This window comes from Phymastichus coffea, unplaced genomic scaffold (assembly GCF_024137745.1).
Source record: "Phymastichus coffea isolate CEN01 unplaced genomic scaffold, Cenicafe_Pcof_1.1 PCOF00006, whole genome shotgun sequence".
NCBI classification, from domain to species: domain Eukaryota; kingdom Metazoa; phylum Arthropoda; class Insecta; order Hymenoptera; family Eulophidae; genus Phymastichus; species Phymastichus coffea.
The window spans coordinates 3,237,149-3,262,235 of record NW_026706817.1 but is presented as its reverse complement, the minus strand read 5'-3'; the positions used below and the strand labels follow the sequence as shown (position 1 = coordinate 3,262,235).

The 25,087-nt window shown below is 43.9% G+C and overlaps 1 protein-coding gene across 1 annotated transcript in view; it reads left to right on the top strand.

Moving 5' to 3' along the window:
• The first annotated feature begins 14,908 nt into the window (after nucleotides 1-14,908).
• The window catches only part of LOC131668758 (uncharacterized), a 47,750-nt gene continuing 37,571 nt past the window's right edge, over nucleotides 14,909-25,087 (top strand). The window contains exons 1-2 of the mRNA XM_058943180.1: nucleotides 14,909-15,023; nucleotides 15,133-15,731. Of these exons, the coding sequence (XP_058799163.1) occupies nucleotides 14,909-15,023; nucleotides 15,133-15,731 (714 nt within the window). The remainder of the gene's footprint in view (nucleotides 15,024-15,132; nucleotides 15,732-25,087) is intronic.

Genomic DNA, 25,087 nt, shown 5'->3' with positions numbered 1-25,087 from the left:
AACATCGTAAAGGCACGATGCATAAAGTACCTGATGCCCTGTCACGAATGGACGAAGAGGCTAACAAAATCGCAGCCTTCAGCACAGTACAAGACAACTGGTACCTGAAAAAACGCAGAGACGTAAAAGAAAAACCAGACAAATACCCTGACTGGAAAATCGAAGATGACATGCTATACTACAACAGACCAGACCCGATTATGGACCCGTTAACAAATGGAGAAACGGTATGGAAACTGGTAGTACCTGACGAATATCAAATGGAGATCATGAAAAACGCACACTGCCTTTCGGTAGCGGGACATTTGGGCATAGAGAAAACGTACACGAGAATTAGTACCGAATATTACTGGCGAGGAATGTACACTGACACTTATAACTTCGTCACAAGATGTCCACTATGTCAAAAATATAAATCCAGCCAACTAGGCCAGCAAGGCCTTATGAAACCACGGAAAATAGACCGACCATGGGCAATAGTAGCAATTGACACGATGGAATTCCCCCGAAGCAAAACGCAAAATAAATACTTCTTAGTTTTCCAAGACCTCTTCACACGATGGGTAGAAATGAAACCAGTACGCTCTGCAGACGGGAAAAACGTTGCGAAAGCATTAGAAGAACTCGTCATATTCAGATGGGAAACACCTGACTACATACTGACTGACAATGGGAAAGAATATGTCAATAAACATTTAGACGGCATGTTACAGGAATACAACACGACAGTCCCATATCATCCACAAGCTAACCCCGTCGAAAGAAGTAATAGAACGATAAAAACGATGATAGCAATGTTCGTTGAAAATGACCACAGGAATTGGGATAAACATATTAATGAGTTCCGACACGCCATGAACACGGCAATACAATCAGCTACTCAAACATTCCCAGCATTCCTGAATTACGGCAGACAACCGAAACTAATAAAAAGTTTACGGAGAAAAGTAGAATCAAACGAACTAGAACTGACACCAGAACCAGAGGAATGGACAGAAAGGCTTAAAAGATTAAAAGACCTATATGAACTAGTTGAAAGGAACCTAGAAATAAAGCATGAGAAAATGGCTGACCGATTCAATACTAGAAGGAAGTTGACCGAATATAAAACCGGAGACCTAGTATTGATCAAAACACATCACCTATCAAATGCAGCAAATAAGTTTTCGACCAAATTAAGCGAAAAATATGAAGGACCTTTCAAATTGCTAGATAAACTTTCAGACACAGTATTTACCATCGAGACATTGACAAAGAAAAAAGTTGGTAAAGTTCATATTGAACAACTGAAACCTTTTAAGAACTCTGACAAGAATAATTATGACCTTAAATAAAACTAAAATGAAGAGAACATAGATAATCTGACCGATCTGACCTTACCCTGTATTGTCCGACTTATAGGGTTAACTCGCGTACTAACACGGTTGTGGCGTGGGGATTGATTCCGCGGCAATTGGTGTTTGACCTCTAGATGTGCTGTCCCACGCCTGGACAGGCTAGCCTCTCCAGGCTTAGTGGGGGGTGTAGTCGTCGACTAAGCTACGCCCCTCAGCAGATAAGTGCATGCACTGTACTGTCCCGATACTGCCCTACAGACCATTGCACTAACCTATTTAATTTTCAGATCTACCATGGCCCCAAGGATCCTCATAGCGAAGAAGAAGGGCCTGAGTCTTACAGTGAAGATCCCGCTGTCCGCCGTCCCCAGGACCATCACGGGGACCAGGAAGCGGGAAGCCACACCGGCTCAGGCCCCAGAAACTGACCGCAATGAGGAGAGCCTTCGCCTGCGGGCACTTGCCACCATGCCTGGGTACCAGGACAGGGTAGGGGCTCAGCCCATCGTCGAGCCCCCCCCCGACAGAAGATCCGTCGGCCTGGTATATCCAGGACATGGTGGAGGAAATCGAGCAGGAGAAGGCTCGCCTGGAGGCCATGGAGGTGGCGGACCAGGAGCAACTGGAGGAGCCACCACGACCACTCCCGGAGGGCCAAGCGAATGGAGATGGTCCGCGCCATCCGGGAGGAAGTGGAAGCAGACCAGACGGACGGCAGGGCAGCTGAGATTCCGTCCGAACATGGGACCTTAAAATCCCATTGTTCGGACACCTCAAAAGGGTCCCAGCTGTCCCTGGACGGGCAAGCGGAGAAAGAGTTGGAGGACTACCTGGGCAGGGGCACAGAGTCAATACTAGCTGGAAAGGGCGAGACCATCAACCCCCAACCAGCTAGAACATCAACTCCGCCCCCTACACTCCGACGCCCAGGTACAATAAGATCACCGACCTCCACCATCTCCGCTACCATCGCCCAGCCGTCCGTCAGATCCACCACCGCAGCTGACCGACCATCCACCTCCAGAACCACCGACCAGTCATCAACCCCCGTAGCCGACCGACCACACATCAGCCATCGACCATCCACCACCACCGCCGCCGACAGATCCACCAGAACCACAGCCGACCGACCATCCACCACAGCCGACCGACCATCAACCTCCACCACCATCCAGCCGTCGGCCTCAAGGAGTCGAGGCCACCCAGGCTGGTTGCCTGTGACCTCGACCCCAATTGACCGAACCACCACCACCCGGCCAATAGCGACATCCAGGATGGATCCTGTCGACCGTCCAGAGGTCCAGGGCCTGCACTACCGGACGGCCAGCGGCAAGCGCCGCAAATACAATCCGCGGCGCCACCTGCAGCTGGACGATCTGGTGGGTGCAGGAGATCTATCCTCCGAAGAATCGGAGGATGACCTACCTGGACCCCCGACCAGCCGCGCAGCAACACGACCAGCTGCTGCGGCCAAGACACCATCCTGGGGTCGACTCCCTCGCCGGACCGGAGCTGGGTTCGGGCAGTTGAGGGAGATCCCAACCGACCCGACAGTTGATCCCCCCTCCGAGCATGCTTTAATTGCTGGCAAACTGACCACAATTTCGGGAATTGTCCCCGTTCCAAAGAGGGGACGTTCTGCGGAAATTGTGGCCGGCGGGGGGTCGAGGTTTTCGACTGCTCGAGGTGTGCCGAGGCATACCACCGCCGACACGGCTCCTCGGGCTCGAACAACCCGGTGGGGAACGACATCCCTCCACCGAGACCTCGACCGACCACCAGCCGACGGAGTGGGTGGGACGAAGTGGACAGACCAGCGTCCACTTCTTCCGGGTCCGGTTGGGACCGGAACCCAATATATGAGCCCCGCCACCAAGATCAGGCAGCCCAGCTGAGCTCGGATCCTCGGGAGACGGAGGACCCCCCACCGTCATACCAGGAGGCAACCCGAGGCCGAGCTCCATACCGGGGAAGACCAGCGAGGGAGAGGCCGACGGCTGACACCGGAGCGATACCCCGCGCCGGACCCTCCGCTTCTTCCGCCAGGCCATCGGCGGAGGAGAGAGCGAGGGAACTGCTCCGGAGATCACGTCACCGCGGGACCTCCGACGAGGAGGACGACCGGGACCTACGCCTGAGGGAGCTCCAACAGCTCCAGCGCGCCCTCCAAGAGATGGAGGAGATGGAGAGGCGCGATCGCTCCCGCAGGCGTGGGTACCATTAACCGCCAGCGGACCACCACATGTACTGACCAGAATAAATGCCAGGGCCAAGCCCTGGCTTAAACTGACCAACCTGCGTCTTGATTTCCAAACCCTCCTGACCCATCCTTGCTGACCCAGCCAATGGACTTTATGGACCAAGGGAAGAGAGGATGCAGCCAAGCAGACCCAGCACGCACCGGACTCCGACCAGAGCAGACCACGGACCAAGGGGGACAACCCCACCAGGTAAGATGTTGGTATATCTGACGATAACTGAGAACGAGACGGCAAGAAAAGGGAATAAAACAAACTGGCGGTACACGTGGTAGTGTACCGGCTTAGTGGGGGGTTCTGTAATGTGGCACATTACAAGGCCTTCCCTGAGTGCTGCATTGTTTGCAACACCTCAGAAAGGCCATCCCAGTCCCTTGCCGCCCCGTAACCGGTTGTGTAAATTAAAGTTAAACAAGCCCTACCCCAGACAATTTTTATTTTCCATGTCCGAACGACCACGCCGGAAATATCGATGAAGCAAACTGTCTAACGCGATCCGACGGACGCTCGAAAAGCAGACACAAAAAAAAAAGGAGCGCACCACAGGAAAAAAGAGAGCGCACGCACACACTCACTCACAGACACTCCCGACCACGTGTTGCCGGCCGGCAAAAGAAAAACGCAAAACCTGACTGGGAAATGCAACGGAAATGCATGTTGATGACACATGCAGATCCGTTACACTCCCAGACACCGACACGAACACTCACGAGGCACTGACACTCCTGGGGCGAGCAGAAAATCGCCGATGAAGTGGCAGCCGGCAATCAGCTGTGTCGGGCTGCCGAACACCATCGGCGACATCCTGAGCGCCACACATACACGAAAATCAGCGACCACACACTAACACCCGGAAAAACACCACAGAACCGACACGGGAGCGCCCCAGGAGGCGCTCCAACAACCGGCACGAGGACACGAGGCGTACGCGCGAGAAACTGAGCGGCCATCTTGAAGCGCCGATATAGACTGAGAGCGAGCGAGCGAGACAGACTGAGACAGAGCGAGCGAGACAGAGCGATCGAAGCAAACTAAACAAGAGCGAGCGAGACAGACTGAGACAGAGCGAGCGAGACAGAGCGAGCGAAATAGACAAAACAAGAGTGAGCGAGACAGACAATATAAAATAATAGAATGATATGTAAATGCGAAGATGAGGGCGCTATAAATGAAACGGCGTATATTATATACGTATTTCTTAGATTAAAATTAAAAATTGAAAAAGAATGAACACGAAATAAATATTAAATTGTAAAATTCGCACACGACCGACACCCCTATTATGATAGCGAGCGACAACTACCCCCTTTAGATTTAATAATAATTTAACTGACCGAATTCGAACATCTGACAAAATTCGCTAGTGACGTCACGACCAATAGGCAAATTAGAATAAAATTTGATTTCCGTCCGCATAGACGAATAGATAAGAGTAGGGGTAGATCTTTTCCGACAATTAATGATAGATACCTTAGTGGGGGGTGAGAGAGAGTAAATAACGACGAAAGTAGGAGAGTTAAGGAGGGCGCTGTATTATTCTAATTTACATACGGACCAATGATAAAAATCCGGAGGGCGCTACCGATATCCGAATTAGCATACCGACCAATAATAATATTTCTTCTCGGAAAGAGGAGAAGAGAAACGATCTTTGACCGCGAGAAGCCGATTCTCGTCCATTTTGCCATCGGACATCTGGAGATAAGGAGCTCTGTTAGCTAATTTTCGCCGTCGAACTTCTAGCGCTAGACGCCTCCTAAATTCTCTTTTGCCAATTTTGGTTTGCCAGTATTACAAGGAGAAAATTGTAAGTAGGCAAAGTGCCACTCATATTAATTAATCGCGGAGTGCGGGTTGAGTTGTTTAATTTGTTTGGTTCGGTGCGGTGGGTCGTCGCGACGCGTGGATCCGTCGACGTCGGTGCCTATAGAATCGTGCTGACCTGTCCGCCATTCCGCGAATTTAAATTGAGTGTTCGGTTTACGAAAGAGATTCGCGATTTAGGATTCGCGCTGACCTTCGTTTACCAGTTATTGAGTGTAAAGTTTACAAGAAATTTGCGACTTATTACTCGCGCTGACCTTTCGTCGACTTTTATTAATTATTAGATTTTACGGAAGAAAGTTGCGACTTATTATTCGCGCTGACTTTTCGTCAATTTCTGTTAAGTGTTAGAGTTTTCGAAAGAAAATTGCGACTTAGTATTCCCGCCGACCATTCGTCAACTTTTATCAAGTGTTTGTCTTACAAAGGAAAATTGCAATTTAGTATTCGCGCTGACCTTTCGTTAGTCATTTAGTACAAACGTAGGTTCGATTGAATTAAATTGTTTTGACTAATTATTCGCGCTGACCTTTCCGCCATTTTGCAAACCGAATTTGAATGTTACGTCTTACAAAAGAAAATTGCAAGTTAGTATTCGCGCAGACCCTTCGTTAGTTACTAGGTACAAACGTAGGTTCCGTTGAAGTAAATTGTTTTGATTATTTAGTTGTGCTGACCTTTCCGCCATTTCGCAAGCCGAATTTGAGCGTAGGTTTTATAAAAGAAAATTGCGATTTGTTACTCGCGCTGACCTTTCCGCCATTTTAGGAACCGTTTAAATTGTATCTCAGGGATTACTGAAAATTTAGGATTTGACCGACCACATTTATTCCGACCTCGTATGTGAGAAACTTTAATGCATCAATAAAACTATTAATTGTCTGTATATACATATATATCTTATTTGATAACCTGCCCCTGTTGCATGTTAGTGATTTTCAGCCACGGTCGGTTACATACGGGTTTATTAATTCGCTATATTTTCGGATTATTCGTTAGGTAAAATACGCGCGATTTCGAACGTCCTCACGACCTGACCTAAGGAGTCGTCATCTGAGCTGCCGGCATACACTAATCAAGGAGAAATTAATTAACGAAGGAAAGTTGGACACCAAAGGCCTGAACATAGGATACAACGCGTATCCCCCCATCTGCCCACTCTGCGCAGTCGCCGTTAGGCAGACCGGAATACGCGTAACCCTACTGGCCTTACCCCCGACGATCGCCGTAATCACCCGACGGTCTGGCGCCCTAAATAATCGGGGGTAGAACCAAACAGGCCTTGTGGCGGAAGAACTCGGAGTGCGGTCAAACCCCCCGAAATTCCCTGCCACAAGTGGCGCCCAACTTTTAGATACGCGTATAATTGCCGATCAGAAATTTGCGAATTAGCCTGACCATCCTATTATTATATATTAATAATTATATTATATTTATGTTTATTTATGTTTTTAACATTTTAAAATAAGCATGTTTATGTAATTAATGGTAGTATTGGAATAACTATTTAATAAGCTTATTTTCAGCATACTAACTGACCATCAGTACAAATACTGATAAACAGCATACTATCTGACCATCAGTACAAATACTGATAAACAGCATACTATCTGACCATCAGTACAAATACTGATAAACAGCATACTATCTGACCATCAGTATACATACTGATAATAGTATATTTTCTGACCATCAGTATAAATACTGATAATAGTATATTTTGTGACCATCAGTATAAATACTGATAATAGTATATTTTCTGACCATCAGTATAAATACTGATAATAGTATATTTTCTGACCATCAGTACAAATTACTGATACCTAGTATTATTAGCATTTCTGACCATCAATATTAAATTGATAAACAGTTATTTTGAAGACAACCAGTATATTAGTAGAAGAAAAATTACGATAGCACATAAAATCTGACCGATCTTACGTACCCGTGAAGGCCAATTCCGAAGCTCCAAAACCCTGGCTATAGACTTTGGACTCACAACGAATTGAACTCGACTGTGCCAGGTACTGACAGTTCAGACTTGATCAGTGCGATTACGTTGTGACAGACTTTGACAGTTCAAAGTCTGACTTGAAACTATTTCAAGGAGCAACAGTTCAAGTTCGTTTGAGGTCCGTATATAGCTTGGATTTGACACCAGACTCTGACAGTTCAGACTCTGGGAAGGTTTCGGATTTGGTCACTGCCGAACGGATATTATAGGAAACTAACTTAAACCAATAGTAGATAAATTAAATTAATAGGAAAATGGTTGTGACTCATGATGACATCCCAGCCAGAATGACAGTTAAACCGCCGCTATCTAACGCTGACCTGCTATATATTTTAAAGAAAAATAAAATAGCCAGAGATATAGCGAATAGAATAGCTGACAATACGGAAGAGGAAATTCGTAATGAATTGCGTCAAAGTGGATGGCGAATATCAAACGAAGAGAACACAGACCGATTAGAACTCCTGCGATGGGTAATTCGGGAACAAAGATTGTCAGCTAATCCGTCCATGACCCGCAGTCAGAGAATTGACAGTTTTCCGCAGTTTGCTCGAATATTATGGAATGAAGAACATGAAACTGACTCTAACAAAACCGCCAACCAGCCCCCAAAATGAAATACGACAGACGCAATGTCAACAGCAGGCGAAGAATTAGAAACAGACGAGCGACCGACAACAGAGACGGATCAACTAATTGAGCTACCAATCGACGTAGATACCATCCGTCGACAAGCAACGCCACCGAAACAATTCCATACAACCTCACCAACATTGACATGGAATCAGATTAACGAAACGGAACCAAACAATACCAATAGACCAACAACCAGGACTAGAGAATTGGAAATAGCACAAATCACGTCAGATGATGACTACTCCCGTGCTCAAGCACCACGTTCGCCGACATACACTAGACCTCGCAAAATGCGTACTAGACAGTCAAACTGGTCTGACAGCAACACTGACTCACCATCAGAGAGTGAAAGAAGAACACGTAGGCGTTCAAAACCACTACTCAAGGAACGAGTAACCTGGGGGGTAACCAGGGAAATACATGGTCCGTCAAATATTGACCAAAACAAATACAGACCAGACCTTGCCACAGTCAAACCGTCCAGGACAAAGCTTGCAACCACAGATGAGCTTGTGAAAAAGACCAAACCAAACAACACAGTAAAAACAAATATAGATAAAAATCACACTTCTAATGTGAAATCTACGAAGGACCCTGTAAAAATGAACAGAGATGAACCAGTCCGACATAAGAAACAGTATTCAGAGGAAGAGGAATCTTCCGATGACAATCAACAACGAGATATATCACGACCAGACAGAATAAATGAGATACAAAAAATTAAAAGAATTAACAGAGTAAGGGAACGTCACAATAATTGTTCTCGCCGACCATCTAGTTCCTTCAGCTCATCAAAAGAAACTTACAGTGATAGAGATAACCATAGACATAACAAACGATTAGGAAAAAGAAGACGAGTAAATAAATATTCAGATAGCGAGGACGATACATCCATTGACAATCGCTACAGTAGAGAGCCACAACGACCCGACCACTCTGACCGGAACCGATCACGACATATTCACCGACACAGAAGGAACAAAGGATATTCATCGGAAAGCGAATCTGAGATCGAACAACGGAACAGACGGTCAAAACACCGAACAAACTATCGATCTCGATCAAGATCACGGTCACAATCCAAACGCAGAAATAAACATACAGGCTATCACTATTCTCGTGATCAATGGCGAGAACCGACTAGATATTACTCTGACACTGAAAGCTCGACCTCATCTTCGGAAACAGAATATGAATCGAGACACCGTCCAAACAGACTAAGGGAACATGACTATGACACTGCCCGACGAGATCTCCGTAACATTAAGTTACTAGAAAGCCGTAAAATAAGATTTAATGGCACAGACGGCCCAGAAGAATTTATTAGCCAAATCGAAGACCAGAAAAGACGTGTTAGAATGTCAAGTGAGGACCTGCTGCAAGCAATAACGGCCGTATTCTCCAAAGAAGTTAATTCGTGGTACCGAGGGATATCCAAGGAAATCTACTCATGGCGAGACCTGAAAAGAGCCCTGCGAGACCACTATGGCAGACGTATGACCGATGATGACATTGAAGAAGAACTCAGACGACGGACACAAAATGAAGGTGAATCGATAACAGATTACCTGAACGCCTTCCGATACATAGCCAGCCATTTTAAGCACCCTATTTCCTTGAGACAACAAATTAAAATCGCTAGACGAGGACTCCTTCCGACATACCGGAAATACATGTCTGACAAACGGATAGAAAGATTCAGTGACCTGACATATTACGGCCGAAAATGGGAAGATTTGGAGGAAATGGATGAACAATACCATCCACCTTCGACCAAGACACATTTTCCAGCAGCAGCTCCAAAAACCAATAAGAGGATAGCAAAAACCTCAGCGGTACAGAAAATTGAAACAAAACCTGACAATACACGTGAAAATCCTCAGAATAATAACAGAAAAGACAAGACAAATAAAACAAAACAAAATAATACACAACAACAGACCAAGCAAGGAAATATATATGCTACACCCATGATGGCACAAATTGCAGCATACCAAGGACCTCACCAATACTTGGGCTTCCCACCAGTCAAACAAGAACGACCATGGACAAGCCAAGAAAGATCACAGACAGCAAACAACAATCAAATTAATGACAAAATAAATTACCGGAACCAACAGAGACAAAATTACAGCCAAGGTCAACAAACACCGACATCAAATGGAGTGGAAACAAGATGGAATCTGCCCTCACTGATACCATTCCAAAACAATCAAACAGACAATGATAATACAATGAATAATGATAATCAGACCGACAGACAAAACAGAGAACCATGCAAATGCTGCCAAGGTGATCATAACTACCGACAATGCCCAAAGAACCCTTGTTTCTTCTGTTACCAACCAGGTCATTATGCAGCATCCTGCCCAAAAAGAGAATCTTTATTCCCAAAAACAGGACCAAGAATAAGACAGACACATTGTCAAGTTTGTAAAAACATAGGCTCGCCTTTTGACTTTTGCAAATTTTGCCAACATATCCGTTCTGAGTTGTTGGGAAACGCGCTAGGTGGGGAGCAGACGAGCCCACTGCTTCCCCCCGATTCCCAATAATGGGCCAACATGACCACATAGGGGAAATAACCATGAAAATGGCCTCCCATATAGAAATTGATACGGACTCAGAAGAAAATACTCGCCCAATATGGGAAATATCATCAGATGACGATAGAGGGATAAACAACCAGACATCAGAGGAGGATGAAAACTGCACCGACAGACATACCACTCCAATAAATGGGCAAGAATTATCCTGGATTGATGAGGAACCACTCAATAAGTTACTAAAACGCCTCAAGGACCAAGAAACGTTACTATTTGACATGGATGGGGAAATACAAAACAGCGAACAGTCAGTGGAAAACCTAACATTTCCACCAGCTGAAAAAGTAATAATAATGAACGACATCGACCATCAGATTCCAACAATAACAGACCAAATAATAGAACTCCCAGACAAAATAGATACTGTTATACCTGAAGAAAAACCTGAAGGAACGCCTAAAAGAATTATAAAAACCGTGAAATTCCTAGACAAGGAAGAGATAATACAAACAAAAGACGAAGAACTGACAATACCCTTACAATCAGACCTACCAACAGCTAAGGAACCTGATAAAAGACAACAGGAAGTTTTGGATGAGACTAAAGACAAAAACAAATCAGCGATATTAACCGCACCCCCACAGTCTATAGGAGGGTTAAGCTCAGACAGTAGGTGTTTCATACCAATTATTATCGGTAATATAGCATATGACGCCTTAGTTGACTCAGGAGCAGTACTCTCACTGGTAGGACCGGAAATAACAGACAGGTTCAAAGAAAGACTAACGCCTAGTTCCACTACAATACAAGGAATCACGGGAAAAACCGAGAAAACCATTGGTGAACTCCCTCTACAGATTGATTTCGATGGACATACGCAGAAATTCAGATTTAAGGCAATGAAAAACCTACCTGGACCGCCAATTATCTTAGGTCTAGACTTTCTGACAGAGTGGAACATGCTCATACTTTTCCGAGAAAGGAAATGGAAAGTACATAATGGTAAATGGCATCACCTACAACCTAGACAACCGACACAACGAGAAGCTTTCTACGCAGAATGTGCTGGCCTAACAGAAATTACACCTGACCAAACTAAACGAATCCAAGAAATAACGGACCGTTTAATACCACCTATGACTGACAAACTAGGAAGAACACCGATAGTAAAGCACATAATAGATGTAGGTGATAGCCAACCAATAAGACAAGGTCTACGACGAATGTCACCCGCAATACAAAAAATAGTACGAACTGAAATACGAAAAATGTACGAAATGGGCATCATCCGACCGTCCAAAAGTGCATGGCGTAGCGCTCCAGTAATGATAAGAAAACCTGACGGTTCCTGGAGATTTTGCATTGACTTTCGTGACTTAAATAAGGTCACAAGGAAAGACGCATATCCACTGCCTAACATGGACTCAATACTAGACAAATTACGACACGCCAAATATATTAGCAAAATTGACCTTAAACAGGCCTACTTCCAAGTAGCCCTAGATGAAAACAGCTGTGAATATACAGCTTTTGCAAGCCCAGGTGAAGGATTGTGGGAGTTCATAGTTATGCCATTCGGACTCGTCAATGCCCCAGCGACCTTTCAACGATTAGCTGACGCATTGTTTGGACCTGACTGGGAACCTCAAGTATTTCCATACCTTGATGACATCATTATAGCAACTGAGACCTTCGATGAACATACGAAATATTTAGAATTAGTACTACGCCGAATTAATGAAGCTGGACTGCAGATAAATGCGAAAAAATGCGAATTCGGCTGTACTCGTTTAAATTACTTAGGCTTTCTGCTAGACCAAGAAGGATTACGACCTGACCCAGACCGGACTAAAACAGTACTAGGATTTCCAGTACCCAAAACGGTAAAACAACTACGTAGCTTCCTGGGAATGGTCGAATGGTACTCGAGATTCATAAAAAATTGTTCGGAAATAAAGGTACCGTTACAAAAACTTCTAAAGAAGCATCAAGTATTCAACTGGGAAACTGACCAACAAGAAGCATTCGACAAGCTGAAACGAGCATTAACAGAAGCTCCAGTATTAGCAAGACCAGATTTCGCCCGACCATTCACGGTTCAGACAGATGCAAGCGATTTTGCAATTGGTGCCGTATTGACTCAAAACTTCGACGATGGCGAACATCCAATAGCGTATATTAGCAGAACACTGACCGGACCGGAAAGAAATTACTCAGTAACAGAGAAAGAGTTATTATCAATAGTATATGCTATCAAGAAACTAAGACCGTACCTTGAAGGATATGACTATACAGTTATTACTGACCACTCAGCACTAATATACCTATTTAACATAAAAGAACCAAAAGGTAGATTAGGAAGATGGATATGCGACCTGATGCAAGAACGCGTGACCTTTAAACATCGTAAAGGCACGATGCATAAAGTACCTGATGCCCTGTCACGAATGGACGAAGAGGCTAACAAAATCGCAGCCTTCAGCACAGTACAAGACAACTGGTACCTGAAAAAACGCAGAGACGTAAAAGAAAAACCAGACAAATACCCTGACTGGAAAATCGAAGATGACATGCTATACTACAACAGACCAGACCCGATTATGGACCCGTTAACAAATGGAGAAACGGTATGGAAACTGGTAGTACCTGACGAATATCAAATGGAGATCATGAAAAACGCACACTGCCTTTCGGTAGCGGGACATTTGGGCATAGAGAAAACGTACACGAGAATTAGTACCGAATATTACTGGCGAGGAATGTACACTGACACTTATAACTTCGTCACAAGATGTCCACTATGTCAAAAATATAAATCCAGCCAACTAGGCCAGCAAGGCCTTATGAAACCACGGAAAATAGACCGACCATGGGCAATAGTAGCAATTGACACGATGGAATTCCCCCGAAGCAAAACGCAAAATAAATACTTCTTAGTTTTCCAAGACCTCTTCACACGATGGGTAGAAATGAAACCAGTACGCTCTGCAGACGGGAAAAACGTTGCGAAAGCATTAGAAGAACTCGTCATATTCAGATGGGAAACACCTGACTACATACTGACTGACAATGGGAAAGAATATGTCAATAAACATTTAGACGGCATGTTACAGGAATACAACACGACAGTCCCATATCATCCACAAGCTAACCCCGTCGAAAGAAGTAATAGAACGATAAAAACGATGATAGCAATGTTCGTTGAAAATGACCACAGGAATTGGGATAAACATATTAATGAGTTCCGACACGCCATGAACACGGCAATACAATCAGCTACTCAAACATCCCCAGCATTCCTGAATTACGGCAGACAACCGAAACTAATAAAAAGTTTACGGAGAAAAGTAGAATCAAACGAACTAGAACTGACACCAGAACCAGAGGAATGGACAGAAAGGCTTAAAAGATTAAAAGACCTATATGAACTAGTTGAAAGGAACCTAGAAATAAAGCATGAGAAAATGGCTGACCGATTCAATACTAGAAGGAAGTTGACCGAATATAAAACCGGAGACCTAGTATTGATCAAAACACATCACCTATCAAATGCAGCAAATAAGTTTTCGACCAAATTAAGCGAAAAATATGAAGGACCTTTCAAATTGCTAGATAAACTTTCAGACACAGTATTTACCATCGAGACATTGACAAAGAAAAAAGTTGGTAAAGTTCATATTGAACAACTGAAACCTTTTAAGAACTCTGACAAGAATAATTATGACCTTAAATAAAACTAAAATGAAGAGAACATAGATAATCTGACCGATCTGACCTTACCCTGTATTGTCCGACTTATAGGGTTAACTCGCGTACTAACACGGTTGTGGCGTGGGGATTGATTCCGCGGCAATTGGTGTTTGACCTCTAGATGTGCTGTCCCACGCCTGGACAGGCTAGCCTCTCCAGGCTTAGTGGGGGGTGTAGTCGTCGACTAAGCTACGCCCCTCAGCAGATAAGTGCATGCACTGTACTGTCCCGATACTGCCCTACAGACCATTGCACTAACCTATTTAATTTTCAGATCTACCATGGCCCCAAGGATCCTCATAGCGAAGAAGAAGGGCCTGAGTCTTACAGTGAAGATCCCGCTGTCCGCCGTCCCCAGGACCATCACGGGGACCAGGAAGCGGGAAGCCACACCGGCTCAGGCCCCAGAAACTGACCGCAATGAGGAGAGCCTTCGCCTGCGGGCACTTGCCACCATGCCTGGGTACCAGGACAGGGTAGGGGCTCAGCCCATCGTCGAGCCCCCCCCCGACAGAAGATCCGTCGGCCTGGTATATCCAGGACATGGTGGAGGAAATCGAGCAGGAGAAGGCTCGCCTGGAGGCCATGGAGGTGGCGGACCAGGAGCAACTGGAGGAGCCACCACGACCACTCCCGGAGGGCCAAGCGAATGGAGATGGTCCGCGCCATCCGGGAGGAAGTGGAAGCAGACCAGACGGACGGCAGGGCAGCTGAGATTCCGTCCGAACATGGGACCTTAAAATCCCATTGTTCGGACACCTCAAAAGGGTCCCAGCTGTCCCTGGACGGGCAAGCGGAGAAAGAGTTGGAGGACTACCTGGGCAGGGGCACAGAGTCAATACTAGCTGGAAAGGGCGAGACCATCAACCCCCAACCAGCTAGAACATCAACTCCGCCCCCTACACTCCGACGCCCAGGTACAATAAGATCACCGACCTCCACCATCTCCGCTACCATCGCCCAGCCGTCCGTCAGATCCACCACCGCAGCTGACCGACCATCCACCTCCAGAACCACCGACCAGTCATCAACCCCCGTAGCCGACCGACCACACATCAGCCATCGACCATCCACCACCACCGCCGCCGACAGATCCACCAGAACCACAGCCGACCGACCATCCACCACAGCCGACCGACCATCAACCTCCACCACCATCCAGCCGTCGGCCTCAAGGAGTCGAGGCCACCCAGGCTGGTTGCCTGTGACCTCGACCCCAATTGACCGAACCACCACCACCCGGCCAATAGCGACATCCAGGATGGATCCTGTCGACCGTCCAGAGGTCCAGGGCCTGCACTACCGGACGGCCAGCGGCAAGCGCCGCAAATACAATCCGCGGCGCCACCTGCAGCTGGACGATCTGGTGGGTGCAGGAGATCTATCCTCCGAAGAATCGGAGGATGACCTACCTGGACCCCCGACCAGCCGCGCAGCAACACGACCAGCTGCTGCGGCCAAGACACCATCCTGGGGTCGACTCCCTCGCCGGACCGGAGCTGGGTTCGGGCAGTTGAGGGAGATCCCAACCGACCCGACAGTTGATCCCCCCTCCGAGCATGCTTTAATTGCTGGCAAACTGACCACAATTTCGGGAATTGTCCCCGTTCCAAAGAGGGGACGTTCTGCGGAAATTGTGGCCGGCGGGGGGTCGAGGTTTTCGACTGCTCGAGGTGTGCCGAGGCATACCACCGCCGACACGGCTCCTCGGGCTCGAACAACCCGGTGGGGAACGACATCCCTCCACCGAGACCTCGACCGACCACCAGCCGACGGAGTGGGTGGGACGAAGTGGACAGACCAGCGTCCACTTCTTCCGGGTCCGGTTGGGACCGGAACCCAATATATGAGCCCCGCCACCAAGATCAGGCAGCCCAGCTGAGCTCGGATCCTCGGGAGACGGAGGACCCCCCACCGTCATACCAGGAGGCAACCCGAGGCCGAGCTCCATACCGGGGAAGACCAGCGAGGGAGAGGCCGACGGCTGACACCGGAGCGATACCCCGCGCCGGACCCTCCGCTTCTTCCGCCAGGCCATCGGCGGAGGAGAGAGCGAGGGAACTGCTCCGGAGATCACGTCACCGCGGGACCTCCGACGAGGAGGACGACCGGGACCTACGCCTGAGGGAGCTCCAACAGCTCCAGCGCGCCCTCCAAGAGATGGAGGAGATGGAGAGGCGCGATCGCTCCCGCAGGCGTGGGTACCATTAACCGCCAGCGGACCACCACATGTACTGACCAGAATAAATGCCAGGGCCAAGCCCTGGCTTAAACTGACCAACCTGCGTCTTGATTTCCAAACCCTCCTGACCCATCCTTGCTGACCCAGCCAATGGACTTTATGGACCAAGGGAAGAGAGGATGCAGCCAAGCAGACCCAGCACGCACCGGACTCCGACCAGAGCAGACCACGGACCAAGGGGGACAACCCCACCAGGTAAGATGTTGGTATATCTGACGATAACTGAGAACGAGACGGCAAGAAAAGGGAATAAAACAAACTGGCGGTACACGTGGTAGTGTACCGGCTTAGTGGGGGGTTCTGTAATGTGGCACATTACAAGGCCTTCCCTGAGTGCTGCATTGTTTGCAACACCTCAGAAAGGCCATCCCAGTCCCTTGCCGCCCCGTAACCGGTTGTGTAAATTAAAGTTAAACAAGCCCTACCCCAGACAATTTTTATTTTCCATGTCCGAACGACCACGCCGGAAATATCGATGAAGCAAACTGTCTAACGCGATCCGACGGACGCTCGAAAAGCAGACACAAAAAAAAAAGGAGCGCACCACAGGAAAAAAGAGAGCGCACGCACACACTCACTCACAGACACTCCCGACCACGTGTTGCCGGCCGGCAAAAGAAAAACGCAAAACCTGACTGGGAAATGCAACGGAAATGCATGTTGATGACACATGCAGATCCGTTACACTCCCAGACACCGACACGAACACTCACGAGGCACTGACACTCCTGGGGCGAGCAGAAAATCGCCGATGAAGTGGCAGCCGGCAATCAGCTGTGTCGGGCTGCCGAACACCATCGGCGACATCCTGAGCGCCACACATACACGAAAATCAGCGACCACACACTAACACCCGGAAAAACACCACAGAACCGACACGGGAGCGCCCCAGGAGGCGCTCCAACAACCGGCACGAGGACACGAGGCGTACGCGCGAGAAACTGAGCGGCCATCTTGAAGCGCCGATATAGACTGAGAGCGAGCGAGCGAGACAGACTGAGACAGAGCGAGCGAGACAGAGCGATCGAAGCAAACTAAACAAGAGCGAGCGAGACAGACTGAGACAGAGCGAGCGAGACAGAGCGAGCGAAATAGACAAAACAAGAGTGAGCGAGACAGACAATATAAAATAATAGAATGATATGTAAATGCGAAGATGAGGGCGCTATAAATGAAACGGCGTATATTATATACGTATTTCTTAGATTAAAATTAAAAATTGAAAAAGAATGAACACGAAATAAATATTAAATTGTAAAATTCGCACACGACCGACACCCCTATTATGATAGCGAGCGACAACTACCCCCTTTAGATTTAATAATAATTTAACTGACCGAATTCGAACATCTGACAAAATTCGCTAGTGACGTCACGACCAATAGGCAAATTAGAATAAAATTTGATTTCCGTCCGCATAGACGAATAGATAAGAGTAGGGGTAGATCTTTTCCGACAATTAATGATAGATACCTTAGTGGGGGGTGAGAGAGAGTAAATAACGACGAAAGTAGGAGAGTTAAGGAGGGCGCTGTATTATTCTAATTTACATACGGACCAATGATAAAAATCCGGAGGGCGCTACCGATATCCGAATTAGCATACCGACCAATAATAATATTTCTTCTCGGAAAGAGGAGAAGAGAAACGATCTTTGACCGCGAGAAGCCGATTCTCGTCCATTTTGCCATCGGACATCTGGAGATAAGGAGCTCTGTTAGCTAATTTTCGCCGTCGAACTTCTAGCGCTAGACGCCTCCTAAATTCTCTTTTGCCAATTTTGGTTTGCCAGTATTACAAGGAGAAAATTGTAAGTAGGCAAAGTGCCACTCATATTAATTAATCGCGGAGTGCGGGTTGAGTTGTTTAATTTGTTTGGTTCGGTGCGGTGGGTCGTCGCGACGCGTGGATCCGTCGACGTCGGTGCCTATAGAATCGTGCTGACCTGTCCGCCATTCCGCGAATTTAAATTGAGTGTTCGGTTTACGAAAGAGATTCGCGATTTAGGATTCGCGCTGACCTTCGTTTACCAGTTATTGAGTGTAAAGTTTACAAGAAATTTGCGACTTATTACTCGCGCTGACCTTTCGTCGACTTTTATTAATTATTAGATTTTACGGAAGAAAGTTGCGACTTATTATTCGCGCTGACTTTTCGTCAATTTCTGTTAAGTGTTAGAGTTTTCGAAAGAAAATTGCGACTTAGTATTCGCGCCGACCATTCGTCAACTTTTATCAAGTGTTTGTCTTACAAAGGAAAATTGCAATTTAGTATTCGCGCTGACCTTTCGTTAGTCATTTAGTACAAACGTAGGTTCGATTGAATTAAATTGTTTTGACTAATTATTCGCGCTGACCTTTCCGCCATTTTGCAAACCGAATTTGAATGTTACGTCTTACAAAAGAAAATTGCAAGTTAGTATTCGCGCAGACCCTTCGTTAGTTACTAGGTACAAACGTAGGTTCCGTTGAAGTAAATTGTTTTGATTATTTAGTTGTGCTGACCTTTCCGCCATTTCGCAAGCCGAATTTGAGCGTAGGTTTTATAAAAGAAAATTGCGATTTGTTACTCGCGCTGACCTTTCCGCCATTTTAGGAACCGTTTAAATTGTATCTCAGGGATTACTGAAAATTTAGGATTTGACCGACCACATTTATTCCGACCTCGTATGTGAGAAACTTTAATGCATCAATAAAACTATTAATTGTCTGTATATACATATATATCTTATTCGATAACCTGCCCCTGTTGCATGTTAGTGATTTTCAGCCACGGTCGGTTACATACGGGTTTATTAATTCGCTATATTTTCGGATTATTCGTTAGGTAAAATACGCGCGATTTCGAACGTCCTCACGACCTGACCTAAGGAGTCGTCATCTGAGCTGCCGGCATACACTAATCAAGGAGAAATTAATTAACAATATACACGCTAAAGGAAATTCGCTGTCTTTACTCCCCCATTTGTTATTAGCCACTCCTTTTTCAGTTTTTTTGTATACCATTGTTGAATGTCATATAAAGATCTTGTCTACAAAGTTTAAGCGCGCGTAACGATAGGCAACTACCCCTAAGTAAAATTAACCATATACACGATAATGGAAATTCCCTGCATTTTTGCCTCCATTTGTTATTAGCCACTCCTTTTTTTAGTTTTTTTGTATATTATTGTTGAATGTCATATAAAGACCTTCTGTACAATGTTTGAGCACGCGGACCGATAGGCAACTACATCTAAGTTTAATTAGCAATATACACGCTAAAGGAAATTCGCTGTCTTTACTCCCTTGTTTGTTATTAACCACTCCTTTTTTTAGTTTTTTTGTATATTATTGTTGAATGTCATATAAAGATCTTGTCTACAAAGATTGAGCGCGCGGAACGATAGGCAACTACCCATAAGTAAAATTAACAATATACACGATCAACGAAATTCGCTATATTTATGGCCCCATTTGTTATTATCTACACTTTTTTCAGTTTTTTCATATATTTTTGTTGAACGTCATATAAAGATCTTGTGTACAAAGTTTGCGCGCGGATCGATAGGCAACTACCCCTAAGTTTAATTAGCAATATACACGCTAAAGGAAATTCGCTGTCTGTACTCCCCTGTTTGTTATTAAAAACTCATTTTTTTAGTTTTTTTGTATATTATTGTTGAATGTCATATAAAGATCTTGTCTACAAAGTTTGAGCGCGCGTAACGATAGACAACTACACCTAAGTAAAATTAACAATATACACGATCAAGGAAATTCGCTGTCTTTACTCCCCTAATTGTTATTAGCCACTCCTTTGATTAGCTTTTTCGTATATTGATGTTGAGCGGCATGTAAAAAAGAGGTGTACATAGTTTGAGACCGCGGAAGGATAGGCAACTATCCCTAAGTAAAATTAACAATATACACGATAATGAAAATTCGCTATATTTACGCCCCCATTTGTTATTTGACACTCTTTTTTTATAGTTTTTTTATATATTATTGTTGAATGTCATATAAAGATCTTGTCTACAATGTTTGAGACCGCGGAACGATAGGCAACTAACCCTAAGTAAAATTAACAATATACACGCTAAAGGAAATTCGCTGTCTTTACTCCCCTAATTGTTATTAGCCACTCCTTTGATTAGCTTTGTCGTATATTGATGTTGAGCGGCATGTAAAAAATAGGTGTACATAGTTTGAGACCGCGGAAGGATAGGCAACTATCCCTAAGTTTAATTAACAATATACACGCTAAAGGAAATTCGCTGTCTTCACTCCTCCATTTGTTATTAGCCACTCCTTTTTCAGTTTTTTTGTATACCACTGTTGAATGTCATATAAAGATCTTGTCTACAAAGTTTAAGCGCGCGTAACGATAGGCAACTACCCCTAAGTAAAATTAACAATATACACGATAATGGAAATTCGCTGCATTTACGCCCCCATTTGTTATTAGCCACTCCTTTTTTATAGTTTTTTTATATATTATTGTTGAATGTCATATAAAGATCTTGTCTACAAAGTTTGAGACCGCGGAACGATAGGCAACTAACCCTAAGTAAAATTAACAATATACACAATAAAGGAAATTCGCTGTCTTTACTCCCCTAATTGTTATTAGCCACTCCTTTGATTAGCTTTTTGGTATATTGATGTTGAGCGGCATGTAAAAAAGAGGTGTACATAGTTTGAGACCGCGGAAGGATAGGCAACTATCCCTAAGTTTAATTAACAATATACACTCTAAAGGAAATTCGCTGTCTTTACTCCCCCATTTGTTATTAGCCACTCCTTTTTCAGTTTTTTTGTATACCATTGTTGAATGTCATATAAAGATCTTGTCTACAAAGTTTAAGCGCGCGTAACGATAGGCAACTACCCCTAAGTAAAATTAACAATATACACGATAATGGAAATTCGCTGCATTTTTGCCTCCATTTGTTATTAGCCACTCCTTTTTTTAGTTTTTTTGTATATTATTGTTGAATGTCATATAAAGACCTTCTGTACAATGTTTGAGCACGCGGAACGATAGGCAACTACATCTAAGTTTAATTAGCAATATACACGCTAAAGGAAATTCGCTGTTTTTACTCCCTTGTTTGTTAGTAACCACTCCTTTTTTTAGTTTTTTTGTATATTATTGTTGAATGTCATATAAAGATCTTGTCTACAAAGTTTGAGCACGCGGACCGATAGGCAACTACATCTAAGTTTAATTAGCAATATACACGCTAAAGGAAATTCGCTGTCTTTACTCCCTTGTTTGTTATTAACCACTCCTTTTTTTAGTTTTTTTGTATATTATTGTTGAATGTCATATAAAGATCTTGTCTACAAAGATTGAGCGCGCGGAACGATAGGCAACTACCCATAAGTAAAATTAACAATATACACGATCAACGAAATTCGCTATATTTATGCCCCCATTTGTTATTATCTACACTTTTTTCAGTTTTTTCATATATTTTTGTTGAACGTCATATAAAGATCTTGTGTACAAAGTTTGCGCGCGGATCGATAGGCAACTACCCCTAAGTTTAATTAGCAATATACACGCTAAAGGAAATTCGCTGTCTGTACTCCCCTGTTTGTTATTAAAAACTCATTTTTTTAGTTTTTTTGTATATTATTGTTGAATGTCATATAAAGATCTTGTCTACAAAGTTTGAGCGCGCGTAACGATAGACAACTACACCTAAGTAAAATTAACAATATACACGATCAAGGAAATTCGCTGTCTTTACTCCCCTAATTGTTATTAGCCACTCCTTTGATTAGCTTTTTCGTATATTGATGTTGAGCGGCATGTAAAAAAGAGGTGTACATAGTTTGAGACCGCGGAAGGATAGGCAACTATCCCTAAGTAAAATTAACAATATACACGATAATGAAAATTCGCTATATTTACGCCCCCATTTGTTATTTGACACTCTTTTTTTATAGTTTTTTTATATATTATTGTTGAATGTCATATAAAGATCTTGTCTACAATGTTTGAGACCGCGGAACGATAGGCAACTAACCCTAAGTAAAATTAACAATATACACGCTAAAGGAAATTCGCTGTCTTTACTCCCCTAATTGTTATTAGCCACTCCTTTGATTAGCTTTGTCGTATATTGATGTTGAGCGGCATGTAAAAAATAGGTGTACATAGTTTGAGACCGCGGAAGGATAGGCAACTATCCCTAAGTAAAATTAACAATATACACGATAATGAAAATTCGCTATATTTACGCCCCCATTTGTTATTTGACACTCTTTTTTTATAGTTTTTTTATATATTATTGTTGAATGTCATATAAAGATCTTGTCTACAATGTTTGAGACCGCGGAACGATAGGCAACTAACCCTAAGTAAAATTAACAATATACACGCTAAAGGAAATTCGCTGTCTTTACTCCCCTAATTGTTATTAGCCACTCCTTTGATTAGCTTTGTCGTATATTGATGTTGAGCGGCATGTAAAAAATAGGTGTACATAGTTTGAGACCGCGGAAGGATAGGCAACTATCCCTAAGTTTAATTAACAATATACACGCTAAAGGAAATTCGCTGTCTTCACTCCTCCATTTGTTATTAGCCACTCCTTTTTCAGTTTTTTTGTATACCACTGTTGAATGTCATATAAAGATCTTGTCTACAAAGTTTAAGCGCGCGTAACGATAGGCAACTACCCCTAAGTAAAATTAACAATATACACGATAATGGAAATTCGCTGCATTTACGCCCCCATTTGTTATTAGCCACTCCTTTTTTATAGTTTTTTTATATATTATTGTTGAATGTCATATAAAGATCTTGTCTACAAAGTTTGAGACCGCGGAACGATAGGCAACTAACCCTAAGTAAAATTAACAATATACACAATAAAGGAAATTCGCTGTCTTTACTCCCCTAATTGTTATTAGCCACTCCTTTGATTAGCTTTTTGGTATATTGATGTTGAGCGGCATGTAAAAAAGAGGTGTACATAGTTTGAGACCGCGGAAGGATAGGCAACTATCCCTAAGTTTAATTAACAATATACACTCTAAAGGAAATTCGCTGTCTTTACTCCCCCATTTGTTATTAGCCACTCCTTTTTCAGTTTTTTTGTATACCATTGTTGAATGTCATATAAAGATCTTGTCTACAAAGTTTAAGCGCGCGTAACGATAGGCAACTACCCCTAAGTAAAATTAACAATATACACGATAATGGAAATTCGCTGCATTTTTGCCTCCATTTGTTATTAGCCACTCCTTTTTTTAGTTTTTTTGTATATTATTGTTGAATGTCATATAAAGACCTTCTGTACAATGTTTGAGCACGCGGAACGATAGGCAACTACATCTAAGTTTAATTAGCAATATACACGCTAAAGGAAATTCGCTGTTTTTACTCCCTTGTTTGTTAGTAACCACTCCTTTTTTTAGTTTTTTTGTATATTATTGTTGAATGTCATATAAAGATCTTGTCTACAAAGTTTGAGCACGCGGACCGATAGGCAACTACATCTAAGTTTAATTAGCAATATACACGCTAAAGGAAATTCGCTGTCTTTACTCCCTTGTTTGTTATTAACCACTCCTTTTTTAAGTTTTTTTGTATATTATTGTTGAATGTCATATAAAGATCTTGTCTACAAAGATTGAGCGCGCGGAACGATAGGCAACTACCCATAAGTAAAATTAACAATATACACGATCAACGAAATTCGCTATATTTATGCCCCCATTTGTTATTATCTACACTTTTTTCAGTTTTTTCATATATTTTTGTTGAACGTCATATAAAGATCTTGTGTACAAAGTTTGCGCGCGGATCGATAGGCAACTACCCCTAAGTTTAATTAGCAATATACACGCTAAAGGAAATTCGCTGTCTGTACTCCCCTGTTTGTTATTAAAAACTCATTTTTTTAGTTTTTTTGTATATTATTGTTGAATGTCATATAAAGATCTTGTCTACAAAGTTTGAGCGCGCGTAACGATAGACAACTACACCTAAGTAAAATTAACAATATACACGATCAAGGAAATTCGCTGTCTTTACTCCCCTAATTGTTATTAGCCACTCCTTTGATTAGCTTTTTCGTATATTGATGTTGAGCGGCATGTAAAAAAGAGGTGTACATAGTTTGAGACCGCGGAAGGATAGGCAACTATCCCTAAGTAAAATTAACAATATACACGATAATGAAAATTCGCTATATTTACGCCCCCATTTGTTATTTGACACTCTTTTTTTATAGTTTTTTTATATATTATTGTTGAATGTCATATAAAGATCTTGTCTACAATGTTTGAGACCGCGGAACGATAGGCAACTAACCCTAAGTAAAATTAACAATATACACGCTAAAGGAAATTCGCTGTCTTTACTCCCCTAATTGTTATTAGCCACTCCTTTGATTAGCTTTGTCGTATATTGATGTTGAGCGGCATGTAAAAAATAGGTGTACATAGTTTGAGACCGCGGAAGGATAGGCAACTATCCCTAAG